The sequence below is a fragment of the Dromaius novaehollandiae genome, chromosome 14 (genome assembly GCF_036370855.1).
Source record: "Dromaius novaehollandiae isolate bDroNov1 chromosome 14, bDroNov1.hap1, whole genome shotgun sequence".
In the NCBI taxonomy this organism is placed as follows: domain Eukaryota; kingdom Metazoa; phylum Chordata; class Aves; order Casuariiformes; family Dromaiidae; genus Dromaius; species Dromaius novaehollandiae.
Genome location: NC_088111.1, coordinates 7,069,029 through 7,084,424, shown reverse-complemented (window position 1 = coordinate 7,084,424; position 15,396 = coordinate 7,069,029). Strand labels below are relative to the sequence as shown.

The window sequence follows — 15,396 nt, the reverse complement described above, 5'->3', positions numbered from 1 at the left end:
CACCTATGTTTCTCTTCTAGATTGTGATCAAGTTACCTTTTATTCTGCTTTGCTAGGCTAAATACACTCTGTACACACAAAACTGGAAAGATGCTGAATGCCTTAAAATAGTGTCTGATGCTGTTTTCCAGATACCAGTACACACTGTTCTCTTTTCTAATGAACACACGACACAGAGGAGCTTGTTACACCTTTCTAAGGGAAATTTCATCAGTCAGCAAACATGTTTTCATATGGCTTATAAAGTGGAAGTTGAGTAAATAAAAGAAGTAAAATCCCGACAAAGAAAGTAGTATTTTTTTCTGAAAGCAAAAGGCAAAATGAAGAACAAATTCTGTTTTCTGCCATTCCTAAAGAGAAAAAAAGGAAGAAAAACAGAGAGAGAAAAAGAACCTGATGGTGCCAAAGGGTTAAAGTATTCCGTTTCGGTCGGTCTGAATATCTGAATTTAGCAGCTGACAGTGCATGGTGTGACAGTCTCTTACAGCTGTTCCAATTGATTCAAAGACCATCTTTGTTTCTGGAAATCTTAGCAACTGTTACTTTTTTCCAAAGACAATGACAGACCAGCTGTTACCTCACAAGATGCGATGTACTTCAGGTCAAAGCCTTTAGTAAGGAACTTGTAAAACAAGAACTGAACCATTGTTTGGGTTTGTCAGATTTTTTTTTCATTAAAACAGAGTTAGGAGCCTAACAGACAAATTAACTTACACTCAGTATTTCCACTAAGTGCACTGGAATGACAGAGAAATTTCATCTGGTTGCTAAGCTGAACCTTCTATTTCTGTAAGAAAACCCCCCCACTGAACACTATAGCATTATACACTATTTTTTGTTATTAGGTCAGTTTCTTTCTTTCTTTCCAAAGGTGGTGCTGCTAAGCAGATGTCATTTTCTAATATAAATTTATAGGTCTAAACATTCAGAATATAAGATGGGGATTTTCAAGAGAACTTAATAGGAGTTAAATTTTCACTTCCCACTATATCTCAATCAGTGTGAATACCGAGTTCCTTCAAGCTCTTTGAAGATCCTATTCTAAATGCATAACTAAGCAACTTAGTCATACAGTTGATCCTCCAGTACCAGTACTGGTGATACTCCCACTTGAAGACATGTAGGCTTTGGAATATGTGAAAAGTTGCAGAATCAGTCACCTAATCAAGACTTATTAGAGTAGGAGTAATTGTTGACAGGTTATCTACAACCTTTCTGAAAACAAAAAAGAAAGCGTCACTTTGAAGAGCTTTAGTTGAAATAAACCATTGTTCTTCCATGCACAAAGACGAATTACTGCTCCCAACAAGCTTCTAGCTGTTCTGATGCAAAAGACAAAAACTTGTTGAGAAGAGTGGATATTCCTTTACTCAACCTTTGTGTTTAATTCTGGAAAGCCTTAACATTGAGAAATACATTTGCAGAACCACTGCCAGCTAACTGTTGTGTAAAGAAGCACACAAAGGCACAGTAATACATACTGGACCTTTAGAGAGATCTCACAAGGGCTGTTTAATTCAGCAGTAAATAGTCTTAATTTTTCTATTTGACACATGTAGAGATAAAAATAAGTTTAGACTTGAGATTTTTTCATGTGTATGCATGAATTCTACTTGTCTCAGGCCATTTATTCTAGATCTAAAAAGGAATTAGGTAAATTATTTCTCCATTTTAACCCTCCTTTTCAGAATGGATGACACATTGCCATATGTAAGCCACTATTTCATGCAGATTTTAAAATAATCCCCATCAGGAATGGTGCCATTAGTATTTGTGATAAAGAATACACATAGCCTAACAGAACATCGAGGGTAAATCACAACCTCTAAAATCTACGAACTGACAGTATTTGTTTCTAAAGATAAAAATATCCATGAATACCAAATGTGCAAGCTTATAGTTATGTTTAGGAGAATAACCTATTAGCAGGCCAAAATTTTGATATCACAAAAAGGTCTCTCTCACACAAAATATGTATGCTGCCAGACTGCTGTAAAGGAATCGATAGTAAAGTAGATAGAGTCTCCTGATGACTGCTGAGAGAAGACCTTTGCATAACTAATTTAAAGACTGCTGCCTGCAGGCACCACAATGGCAATTAAAGACAATACTTCTTGGGTAAAAGAGATGGATGTACTGGAAAATAAAGTCAGTGTTAAATTCATTGCTAATCCTTGAATGGAGAATTGGATCGTTTATTTTCCAAATGGCTGGGCAATTCTACCTGATTTCATTTCCATCTCTGCTGCCAAATGACTGTTGTCTCCAAAATCCATAACTTTTTCTAGTTTTAAGTAGTATTCCTCATTGGCAAGCTCCAATTCAGCAAGACTGAAAGTGCTTTAATTTAAACACATGAATAGTTCCTTTGACATCCATAGCAAGTCAATGGAACAACTCACACTTATAGTTAAACATGCACTTTTAAATACCATGCTGAATCAAGGCCATAAACATGGCATAAAAGGCACAAAGAAAAGCTGGATTGCCAGATAGTTTACCTGCACAATACGGTGGTATTATCCAGAGAAGGGAAGCTTTTGTTTGGTATGCTTTGGCTTGTTTGAGAGATGAGTTTCCTCCTCCTTGGTGTCTTACAGGTACAATGCAAAGGACAGGCTAAGTATCTAATACAACTGAACATCAGAATAAAGTCTCTCTCCCACATAGGGAGAAGTTTTTGCACCAGTCTCTTTAGTACCAAACATGTTACATTTGGCTACAGGCATAATCACAGTATCTTTATCCTTATTGAGGTTTATGTGTTAAAACAATATTACTTAAAGAAAAAAGATGGCTGGTCTCAGTATCCTTATGTAAAATGCCAGTACCCCCTAATAAAAGGAAAGATTCAGTGCAGGGTTGAAGATTAATTCTCTTCCAAGCAGGCCACCTGCTGCTTTCAGCTTACATAATTTCATTTTTAGAATGGAATTGTGAAGCATATAAATCATTTCACAAGAACTCAGAAATGCCACAGATCCACTTTAAATGCATGAGTACGTACAATCAGATCATGCTTACTACCAATAACCATCAAGGGACAGCACTTTGGAAGATGCATCTCTCTCTCTGTATATATATGCCCCAAATTATATATATGTAGGTATAAATATATACTTATATATATATATAATTTGCGCATACACATTTCCTTTGCACCCAAATTCCCACCATCTGCAACCTTCACAAAATGCAGCCTGCTCCTGTGCACCCTATGCAAAGTGGATTGGGATGATGCTCTCATCCTTCTCCTCTCTCTGTTGCTACTCCCAAAAAGGAGAGGGAAGAAGCCCCTTCAGTTCTTTGATCATATAAAAAATTATAATATAACATGCAGAAGCCACATTACTGAGTCACCAAAGTCCTCTTGTCTCCTGGCTTTCTCTCACACCTTATTCTTTCTTTTCCATCTCTCGCCTTCTGACCAGCTTATCCCTTTATATTCTGAGCATTCTTGGCCAGGAATGATTGCTCATTATAGGGGTATTCATGCCCTCTATTTCAATCACCTGACCTTGTCCAATGACTACTACAGGAGCTTAAGGTGGCAGTTTTGCCCTTACTTCTTTTGATTCCAGCTGCTGCCAAAAGGGGAGGCCCTGGCCTGCCCTTGTCTCTCAGCTGCATGTTTCCACTGCCTCCCTTAGGCTAGCAAAAGTATTTCTGCAGCCAGGTAGAGGGTGGGAGCTGGGGGAGATCAGCTTTCAGAGAGCTGATCTGGCTAACCCTGGCTGCACAAGTGCTAGTGCCAGCACAAGAACAGGAATAGGAACGTGCAGCCAAGGGTTGGCAATAACTGTGTTACTTCCTCTTTTGGTAGCAGTTCAGAGTTAGGTTGGCTTAAATCAATTGTAAAACCATATCCTGAGGCTCCTAACTTAGGTGTTCTGAGCAGCAGCCAGCTTAGATGCCTACAGCAGGCAGAGTAAATATCCGCCTTAAACATCCATGTGGTTTTAGCACAATGTGGACTCCAGGAACTACAGAAAAAATAATGCAGTATCATGGAAAGGGAAGTTTTCTTGCACTGTTCTGCATCACTGTAGACATGAATCACACACAGAATCTAGATCTATGTGTATTTGTTTTTTAACAAAAGAGTCAAGTCATAAATACAAGGGAAATACAGGATGTGTAATGAATATGTCATAGCTGTGGCATCCTGTTTGTTAAATATCCTGAATGGGGCCGTCTTAGGTTTCTTACACATACATGAAGCTTTCCAGCTGGCCTGTAGCCAGTGTTTTAATAAAACGTCATATTATGAAGTAGTAAATAAACCTTACAGCAGTAATAATATTCTTGATATTCACAAATCACCAGAAGTTTCAAAAATATTTTAATATGAGATCAACAGGACAGTAACTAAAAATCATCTCTTAGCTATGGAAAACCACTCTTCTCATGTTAGATTATGCCTACACTGAAACAAGTACCCAAGTCATTAATGACCTGGACAATGGAAAAAAGTGTTTTCTGAATTTGAAGACAATACCTACCTGCAAAGGAGCTGCAAGGTCTTCAGAAAACAGGATTTGAAACAATTACAAATTGAAGAAATGGTCTGAGAAAATAGATTCACTTTCAATAAAGGCACAGGTGCTAAGGGTTATATTTGGGTAGGAATAATCAATGGCACGAATACACAATGAGGACTGACTGCCAAGGCAGCATTTCTGCAGAAGAGAATCCAATGACTACAATGATCCCATGCTAAGTAGGAGTCAACAATATCCTGTTGCTGTCAAAAAATATAGACAAACTAGAAAGAGGTGGACCAGCTTAAGAAAGTTGAGAAGGATAACAAAAATGGTCAGCGGTCTGAGAAACCTGGTCTGCAAAGGAAGATGGAGAGGATTAGATTCATCTACCTGAGAAACCAGATGCAAGAAGTAATAACCCTTCAAACATATAAAATATTGACATAAACAAAGAAGAACACACTATTGTTTCCACCCACTGAGGATCCAAGACTTACAAAAATTGAGCTAAGAGACTTCTGCTCTCCCATCCAAACAGAGGATTAACTATACTATGTTGAAAGAGATTTGTCTAATCGGTTCTAAACATCCTACAATCTATTTAAGTATCCTTACCAGCAGAAATTAATTCCATATGTCTAGTTTACATTCAGCTTGTAAAATTTAAGCCTAACTTTGCTAGTTTTGTTTTCAGGGGACACAAGCATATGATTATTCATTTCACCTATATGGAAATCCTTAATACATTTTTAAGAATGTTATTGTATCTCAGTGCTGAGGAAATCTGACTTCAGGCCCTAATGACTTTCAAATAGCATATGTTTATTTATAGTATTTCTGAAGGACCCCACTTAGCCACCAACCACAGCTTACAAAACAACCTGAATTGCAGACCATGTTGCAGAACACAGGTTAGTACAAATATATTTGTAGGAAGGTAGTAAAGTATTTTTCTGAACTGCTAAGGCAAGACGATATCTACAACACTTTTAAGATATCTCCAAATCTATCCATAGTATAATTGTAGTGTATGCCCTCCAATATGTTTGGAAGGATGCTCAGAGAAGGGTAAGAATTTTTATTTGGGGAAAACTCTTGATTGGTCTGCATGCCCAGTACAAGTGCCAATTTTAATCAATATGTCCGGGCCTCGACAAGCAAAGAAAATAAAAAATATCCTTTATTCTCATAATTTTGCCATGCAGGCAACACGTGAGTAAATGCAATGCTGTGTATTGCTGTAACAAATACATCAGTTTGTCAACTGTTATGTTCATTTGTTGTTGCTTGCTTTTTTTGCGACTTTACAAAAGAGTACAATATTTCAGTAAAAGCATTAAATAGTCTCCTAACTCTTCTTTCCAAAGCACTTTCACACCAGCATACTGTTAAAACAAACCAATTTATTATTAATCCAAGTAATAAAATACATAAAAGTATTTTGAAAATTATTGTGGTCATTGCAGCTGCCTGTACATAAGTAACAAAGAATAAATGCTTGTAAAAATTGTGCTGTTAACTTAAGTGCTAATTGTGGAGTGTCATAATTACCAGAACTGCATTTTAAATAGCTACCTATTCCCCTTACTCCTTGATGAACAAGTTTTACATAGCATTTACATATAAATACAGTGAACATTTATCCATTCTAGTTCTTCAATGTAGTTAGGAGTCCACCAGGCTTCTGAACAGGGACTGCAAGATGTGGCTCATGACTGACAGCAGAGTAGGCAGGCACTGGTGATAACATGGAGCCAAGAATGACACTCCTGCTGCTCTCAGTCCTGTTCTCTCACCCACTGGTCATGCTTGAGTTAAATTTCTTTCTCCTGCTTCTTGGCTACTGTCAACTCTGGGACCAATTCCTGTTCCCGCAGCAGGTCACCTCTGAACCTTCTCAGTTCCCCCCTTCGGGCCAGAGTCCTCAGTGGCTGCGTCTGTCCAGTAAAGACTGAACATCCTGTCAGTGAAATGATGAAAAAATAAAAGTTATTTTTATCCACAGAGGGAAAATGAACAAATCTCTTCCTTCTCTTTCCCCCTTACTATTCAACATCACAGCAAAGCCAAATGTGTGTGTGTCCAATATTACATGCTGAAATGATAAAAAATTCTTGCTAGCTACATTGCCAGGTTAGAAGAGATTAGAATGATCAGACTAGCCCCTTGTCACCAGTTCTGACTTTACACACCATTTCACAACAAGGAAGCCTTAGAGGTTGTTAATCTGCTGGAAATCCAAGAGTGGGACAGGAAATAAAATGTTGCAAAGCTAGGGGTGTAATTCTATCTCTGCACAGATAGAAATCATTCATTGCCTGCTGACTGAACAAAAATAAAGAAGCAGAGAGGGCATCAAAACAATGCACCCCTGCCTTGCTAATTTCTCACATATGTAAAATTCTCAAGTGTCACATACCAAAAGGAGGAAAGTTTACGCAAACTCTAACAGACTTCAGAATTAGGCCTGTTAAGAGCACTGCTGGACCTCAACCATGAGATCATGTTGGAAGTAGCAGAAGCAAGATCAGCAAGGAACTTCTTCACTTTGTTCAGCCATTAGAATCTATAGCACAGGCCACCTTAGACAATGTTTGAAGGTTATTAACAGTATAACTTCCCACCAGCATTTTGGAGGAACAGATTACAAAGGAAGATGCACTTTCTGAAATATTCATCAAGTCTGTAATTTCATCTTTGAGTTCTTTTTACTAGAGGAAAAATTCCATAAGCAAGGATCTGCAGTGGCTTATTTAATCTATTTTGTACTGGGACTTCATCTTGGATCACACATTCAATGAAGAAAGGGAGAGCTGAGAAACAAGATGATTTCTGCACTCAACTGAAGTTAAAGACAATTTGTTGCAAGGAACATCATCTATAAAAGGTAAACTCATGTTTATAATGCAAAAATCCCTCACAGTTAATGCTGCCATTACACTTTTCCCCAGGACAGTGAAAGTGTAAAAGCATCTTACCTGGCTGTAGGTCCAGCTCCACTGACATTTTCACTCAAGGTTGTTCATCCTTGAACAGACTGCAGAACAGTTCCTAGTTCTTCTGAGTGCACATCCTGCACAGCACTGTCATCTGTACCACATATTGCAGGGATCTCCTTCAGAGCTGTCCCACGAGAATCTGTTTTAAAGGGCTGTGCATATGTACATAAGGTTTCTGAAAGCACCAAGTCAGGACACCAGGCAGGCACAAAGATGCCAGTCTTGCAGTGATTATAACTAGCAGGTCTTTAGAGTACTGTCTACCTCAGAAAACTGTCATCTTGATCCTCCACAGCTTCTGCATGATGTTTTCACACCACTATGCTTTTCCAAAAAGTCTTGCTGCACTTACATCTGAGTTTAACCAACATGCTTCGCTGCCCAGCTAATAAAACTCCTCAAGCAGTCTCTTCTAAGAGTTTTTGAGTGAAGTCATGAAGTAAATGGAGTATGGAAGAAACACAGAATTATGTCAGACAGTTAGGTTGTCATTGTGGAGTCAGGGAGAGAAGGGGAGGAAAGAGTTAGAGGATACATGCCTATGCAGCGTGCGTATCTGCAGTATGGCAAAACAGGACCACCAAAACCAAGCTCAACTACCAGGCATTAGATACATCCTAACTGCAAAGTAGATACATCAAAGCCTGAAACAAAGTGCAAGGGCCAAGCTTCATCACACATCCCAACTAGCGAAGCAAACCCAATCAAAGCGTGTGTGTGTGTGTGTGTGTGTGTAACCCCAGGCATGAGACTTCTGTGAGAAGACTGTTACTGAGTTTGGACTAATAACAAGGTATGAAACAAGGATGAGCCTACAGTATAGACACACCAACACATTTCAATGTACTCTCTGCAACTTTTTAAGTTATTTAGTTTATAATTAAGCTCTTCACCTCCAAAACATCCCTCTCTTCCCCACAGCTCTCAAAGATTTCAGATGTCAGATGTCACCCTGCCTGTGACAATTTTCACAGAATTTTTTAATATAGTCCAATGCTTTTGTTAGATGTGCAATATTCTAATAAACAACTAAAACTAAACTACCCCTATTAAAGCACAGTAACAAATGAGTTTTGTGAAGCCCTGGTATTGCTTTAACTTTTTACTGTTATTTTCTCACTAATTAAAAAAATGTTGGGTAATGAGTCTGTGATACATGAATATAAATTGGAGTTTTTGTTGTCAGCATGCATGTAAACAGACCAGCTGTCGGCAAAGGAAGATGCACATAAAATATACATCAGGTGCATGTGTGCAAAAACAGTTAAAAGACATGCATTCCTGATTTTGCAAATGAGAACAGCTGCCCTTTTAGAGTTAAAAGCATGTTTCCACTTAAGATAGTGGGCATTGTGCCACTGGCTTTGAGAAAACCAGGACATTACTCCAGAGTTTAATCAAGACTGAAGTCAATAAAAAGTCCCAACAGAATACAGTTGACCGCTACATCACTTTTCAGAGCTGCACTATTCTTTATACTGTTAGGTACTCTTGAAAAGAACATTTTGACAATAGTTGTGTGGTAAACCAACTCTGTAGCTTTAAGTACCAACAAAGTCACAGTTTCTCTTTTACAGTCCTTTTCTTCATAATTTTACATCAGATTCTGTGTGTGTGTGCATGCGTGTGCATGTGTGTGTGTGCATGATAAACGGCACACCTTTTTTAAGCGTGGTACCATGAAAAGATGCTATCCACAGTAAGACTGTGAGTGTAAACTTGAACAAAACTATTGCAAACACCAGTGCAAAAAGATATGCATTCACCTTAACTTCAGCATGACCTCTCATGCAATTAATCAACCATTTGGAATATCTGACATGGAGATAATGTATTACACACACTGCTTTGATAAATAAGTGCTTATGTCAGACATAAGAACCTTCACAACTGTCAAGCAGCAAATGCAATATAAGTGTCATGGACTACACAGCCATGGAGCAGGTTAATACTTTCTTTTCAGAGAAGAGAATTTTAAGAGACATCCATTATAAACAAGGAATTAAGCCCTGCTACTCCATCCTTGCCCCATCTGAACATCTTCTAAATCTTGGAGAATGGTTGACCATGAAATTAAATGAAATAATAAAATAATAATCCAGTCTTCTGTGTAAAAAGGACTGGAGGGGGGAAAAAAGAAAAAAAAAAAAAAAAAAAAAAAAAAGAACAGCACTACTGCAGCACAGAAAACAAAATATCCTCATCAAGTTTTCAACCATTCCAACAAGACAGCACGTAGGGAACTCCAAAGAAAGGCATACACCAATGATTTGCTGAACTACGTATCTGCATCAACCAGATGCAAACTGGTCTACTCCAACTTGCTGACTTTTCCACACTTGACAAAAAAGAGCAGACAAAGGCAATAGCATGATGTGAAGAGTGAGTTCAGTAAGATCTGAGAATTTCTTTGTTCACTGTAATCCTGTCTGCAAAAGCAGGATGCACATGTCCTTCTGTGGGTTCCTTTTGCTTCCAGTGTGGTTCAACAGCTTGCTATGCTTGTTGTCAGGCTTGAATATGGCACCTAGGCATGTTCTGGAGCAAGGGGGAGATGGTATAAAGCTGAATATGCCCAGTGGAGAATCTAGAAACCAAGAGGCTTCCAAAGCTTTCGACAGTAGAGATAGCAGATACGTACCCAAGCAATAGTTTGATGACTGCAAAAACAGATAGTCTGTGTCCCTTCTACGGCACACACAGGGAACACTGTATATAACCTTCACCCTCCCTCCTTACATTTATCCATAACAAGACGGTCTGACCGATGGAAATAAATGAGACAGGAGGAATGGTGAGGAGAGACCATCACGACCACGACGCAAAAACAGTGCAGGAAAAAGCACTTCTCCTTTCCTCTTTCTCTCTCACCCTACTCTGATGATACATTACTGAAATGCCCCTTCTCCATCCAGAATATCTACTCTTCCGTTCCTTGTCATGTTAACATCCCAATGGTATAACTAGAATTTACAGCAGTGCTGTGTAAGAATTTTGTTGTGGGTGAAAAAGCTAGAAAAAAATGTGTGACATTAATCCCCTTCTAATTGCTCCAGTAATCTGCATGCTAATGGGATATCATAATAATTAGTATTTCAAAGTAATTAGACTGTGTAAATGCCCACAAGAGGGAGCAAAATTTGCATGCTTCAGAAAGTGCTTGACTGAAAGCGTACAGGTAGTCCCATCGAAGGATTATATTGCTGATGTTATGCCAGTACTAAAATGTCAATGTAGACAAAATTTTTGCTCTTTGTAATCACAGGAGCACAGAAAAGTAGGGTTGAGAAGAACCTCACATCACTTAGTCCATTCCTCTGCTGCAAGGCAGGACCAATGCTGCTTATGTCATTCTTGGCAGATAGTAGTCTAATCTGTTCTTAAAGGCCTTAAGTGGTGGAGTCTCCGCAAGCTACCCAAGCAATCAAAAAGCTTTTTTTAGTATCTGACTTGACTCTTTCTTACTGCATTTTAAATCTGTTGTTCTTTACCCTACTCACCCTTGGCACAGAGAGCAGTTTAATCCATTCCTCTTCAAATACCATTATTCATACACAATTATAAGCTATTATCATGTCCCTCTGCTCCTGACGCTTCTTCTGCAGGCCAACGAATCCCATTCTTTCTTCAGAAGTCACGTTATTTAGATCTGTAATCATTCCCATTGCTCTTCTCTGAACTTCCTCCAACTGTTTTTTCTTGCAGTGCCCAAAATGGGACACTGTGTTCCAGCTGAAATCTTTCCAGTGCCAGCCAGAAAGGAAAGACCATTTCTAATGTCTTGCATGTTCTTCTGTTTAGTCACCCCAGTAAAATGTTAGCCTTTTTCACAACAGCTTGACATTAGTGACTAACATTCAGACCATGGTCCACAATAAGCTCTGCATCCTTTTTCAAAGAACTATCAAAACTATTGTTTTTTTACAGTTATACAGGTGTTCTTCCTGCCTAAGTATAGTTCTCTGTGCTTGGCACAGCAACAATCCATCCTGTTTTTACTACATCATGTCTCCAATTTGTCAACATATTTTTGATTTTTTGTCTTGCCTCCTCCCAATATTCTAGCAGTCCTTCTCATCTTTGTGTCATCTAAAAATTCAACAAATCACACTCTATGCCACCACTGAGACCATTACTGAAAATAACTAAGAAAAACAGACCCAGAACAAACACCGCCTTAATATATCTTTCCTTTACAATAATGGACCATTGATAGTTGCTATTTGGGTACAGCTATCCACTAAGTTTTACATAGACTCCACAGTGGTTTCATTCAAAGCATGCTTCCCTAGATTGTTTAGAAACTGTCATAAGGATTAATGTCAAAAACCTTACTAAAGACAAGCTGCCTGGCCTCCATTGTGCCTTCCCCATCTACAAGACTTGCTATTCTGCTGTAGAAAGACATTTTCAAGTTTTTGAAAAATCATGTTGGCTGTTACTGAACTCTTTGGTCTCCTTCAGGTGCTTACACTTAATTTGTTTGTTCCAGAAGTTTTTCAAAGAGCAAAACAACTTATCTGTAATTCTCTTTTACCCCTTTGTAGATATTATGCTTTTTCTTTCTCTCTCTTCCAGCACTTGACCTCTCTTATCTGAGTTCTCAGAAATAGCTACAAATAGTTCTGAGATTGCTTTAACCAATTCTTTAAGTACCCTAGAATGAAGTTCATTGGGACCAGTTGATCTGAAAATACCTAATGTGTCTAAATACATTCTAATCTGTTCTTTCCCTTTTTTAGCTTGTGATTCTACTCTCTGTCATAATATCACAAATGTTGAGGGGGGTATCTAGCATGACTAAAACACATCAATGAGAGTAGCTCTGATCCCTGAGGAGCTTTCTAAACTAAAATTTAATACAATTTCTTATCTTCAGGTCAAGCTACAAGATCCTTTAAATCATAAAACACCTCATACCTTCGTTCATTGTCATCAAGATGAGCAAAGAGCACATTCTTGGAGATGGCCTTTGCCAGAGCAGTCATAGTTTTGTAGTCCTTTGGAATAACCTGTAGGGGAAAAGAAGGTAAGAGAAATTACATGCCTGATTGTATTTCTTTGTAGATCCTGAAATCTCTAAAAAATTCTTTTATTCAAGATAATGGATGCAGTTTGATTTCAAACAGCAAGACAGATTAAGGATTTAATATAAAGCCACTAGGAAAGTAATAAATTACAGTTTTGATAATGTTAGGATAAGAACTGATGTTCCCAATATGACAACCAGAAAAGAAATAAAATATCCAGGGCAAATGGGGAGAACAATACCCATAAAATACCATTGACACTACAAGGGGAAATAATTAGCAGGTACTGGCAGCTGGGTAGTCTCCTCCCAAATCTCTCAAACTGAGGGAAATCTTTTTCAGATTCTTCCCCTCCCCAAACAGTATCAGAAGCAACCTATTTTTAAAACCAAAGAATGAGCAAAATTTCTCTAGGTAAAAAGTAAGAATGTGTTAAATACACAAAGCTTTTCAGTAATAGTTGTGGTAGTATAAGGAATTGAGCTCTTGAGAAGCCCACCTGGGTCAAAATTTTGTGCATTAGCTTCATGGAAAAAAGCAGTTGCATTTAAGAATGAGGAGGCATTTTTATCTGTTAACTGAGGAGAAGGTAAAACTCTTGTTATGTGTGAATTTGGTCAGAATATATGTAGAAATTCAGAGGTATGTTTTGATACTGGGTGACTTTTTTTTAATCAGACTTTTGCAATGTTAGGTTTAACAGATGCTAAACATTTTCATAAGATATTAGTACAGACACTAATATTCCTGTCTATGTCAAGCATCTTGTTCTGCCAGTCAGAGACTTTGTGATTACATAAAAAATTTCTAACAAGGTTATGATTTGTAAAAGATATTCTTTGACATTAGTAATAAGGAATGTCAACACTGCCTCTTAAAACTGCTAAAGAAAATCACATGCTGCTTAAGCAGAAGTTATTATGACTGGTCAAAATCAAATCGAGCAAAAGTATTAAGTGTTAAATAAACCTTGCTTCTATTTAAAGCTCAACATGTGTTTCCCTTTTTTAATTACTGTACAAAAAGGGTCTGATAATGGACATTTTCTTGGGAAAGAAATAATATTTCTGCCTTATTTAAGTTACTACCTATGCTGATGCATAGGTAGTTTTTTAAAGTTCTTTTGTAGAGAATAACCATTCTATTAAAAAAAAAAGCCAATAAAGGAAAGTCAAAGAAGGAAGATACAAATATATATACTATATTCCAAACTACAAACCAGGATTCAGTCTCTTTTCATTCTGCTTTAGCATCTTTGACCCACAGAACAAGAGGCAGCATAGCTGAATGTTTTATTGTTCTTTTTTTTACCTTTGCACTATGCCAAGAAAATCCCAGGGGTCTCTGAATGAGTACACACCTTTACTTTGAATTTTTGTTAGTGTTTTGGAGAAAGGAAGGTAGGAAGGAAAGAAAAGAAGAGAGGATCCTTCAATGTCGGCAATTCTCTTGGCCAGTTCTTGTTCTCATGTTTGATCCTTTCCTCATCCTGGAAAGATATTACCCATCCAACTAGAGAAAGGATGTCGCAAATGAAGAAACTGATGTAGAACCAGGTCTCCCAAATGAAGAATTGATCTAGATTTATTTTAAGGGAAAACAGTGCACTGTGAAGACCTAAAAGCCCAAGAGTTAAACTGTAGCTTCACAGACACTGTTTATATTGACTGCTGCTGTCATTAGTCTACTCAAAATAAAGTCTAGAGAAGTTTGTATGTATACACTGCATATTTGTATCAGAGTGAAACATGTGATCTAATTTAGTTAAAAGTTCAAATTCCTCAAAGTTAAATAAAATGAGCATTTAGCCAGTACCCTACTCTGAGGGTTTTCCCCTGTCATACAAACCATGGACTGAATTGCAGTCTTGAACTCTTGCTCTGTTAAAAACACCCTAGCTGTTCAGCTTACTCCTGATGAGCCAAATAAGTAAATAATCTAAACCGTTAAGTCATTCAACTCCTGCTTTTCTGGCTGTTAATAGCATAGTATAGACCAGCCTTTCTCAGTCTCAATCAGTAACAGGGAAAGCCAAAAGGCATAGATCTAGGTGGGTCTGTTGGGACAGGGAATCAGGAAACGGAGGGAAGGTTCTTCAGGCATAACAGCAACCAGGCATCAAATCAAGATGAAAAGTAAGGGAGAATCACTTGATCATGTTTTATATCACTCTTTTAAGTAACTATCTGCTTGAGGAGAATGTGCAGTGATCATCTTTACAACAAGATTCCCATGCTGTTAGTTGGTAACTACAGGCTGTCAGATGTACTAATAAATATTGCATTCTCTACTATCAGGAATGAAGCAATCAAACAACCCTCCACCGTGATCCTTCTCTGTGCTCCTTCAAAATGGAAATATGCCTGATGTTTATTCAAATCACAAAGTTAAATCTACTTTGATTTTCTCTTAAGTGATATAACTCACTGCACTGCCATTAGCACTATTCATTCTATTGCTCAGCCCTTCAAGGGGTCTTTTGAATTGGCTTATGACCCACATGTGTTTCCATCCAACACCTGAATTCAAGCCAGTGATCCTTCCTGGCTGGCTATTATCTAAAAATCCATCAGTTTGCAATAGTCTAACACAACCCTTGCCTTGATTTTTACATATTTAAAATTAGTTTCATAATTTGTTCTCCCAGTGTCTCCCTTTATTTCTATATTCCAGAAATCTCTGTCACAAACACACATCTGCAACACCATGGGATTCGTTTGCTGATAGCAGAAGATGAAGCACTGAGACCGAACCTCCCAATGCTAGTTCTATACTCCTTACAGCATCTATAGCCTGACAGGGAACCATCCCCTAGATTATTATTTTTTAAACCCAGTCAGTTCCTAGGAAATTAAAAATCATAGCAGCCATAGTCACTGAACA

At 37.9% G+C, this 15,396-nt stretch overlaps 1 protein-coding gene across 2 annotated transcripts in view; it reads right to left on the bottom strand.

The window, feature by feature from the left end:
• PRKAR1B (protein kinase cAMP-dependent type I regulatory subunit beta) overlaps nucleotides 1-15,396 on the bottom strand; it is a 106,105-nt gene that overhangs the window by 71,826 nt on the left and 18,883 nt on the right. For both annotated transcript variants that reach the window (XM_026116130.2, XM_026116131.2), the window contains exon 4: nucleotides 12,404-12,495. In XM_026116130.2, the coding sequence (XP_025971915.1) occupies nucleotides 12,404-12,495 (92 nt within the window). The remainder of the gene's footprint in view (nucleotides 1-12,403; nucleotides 12,496-15,396) is intronic.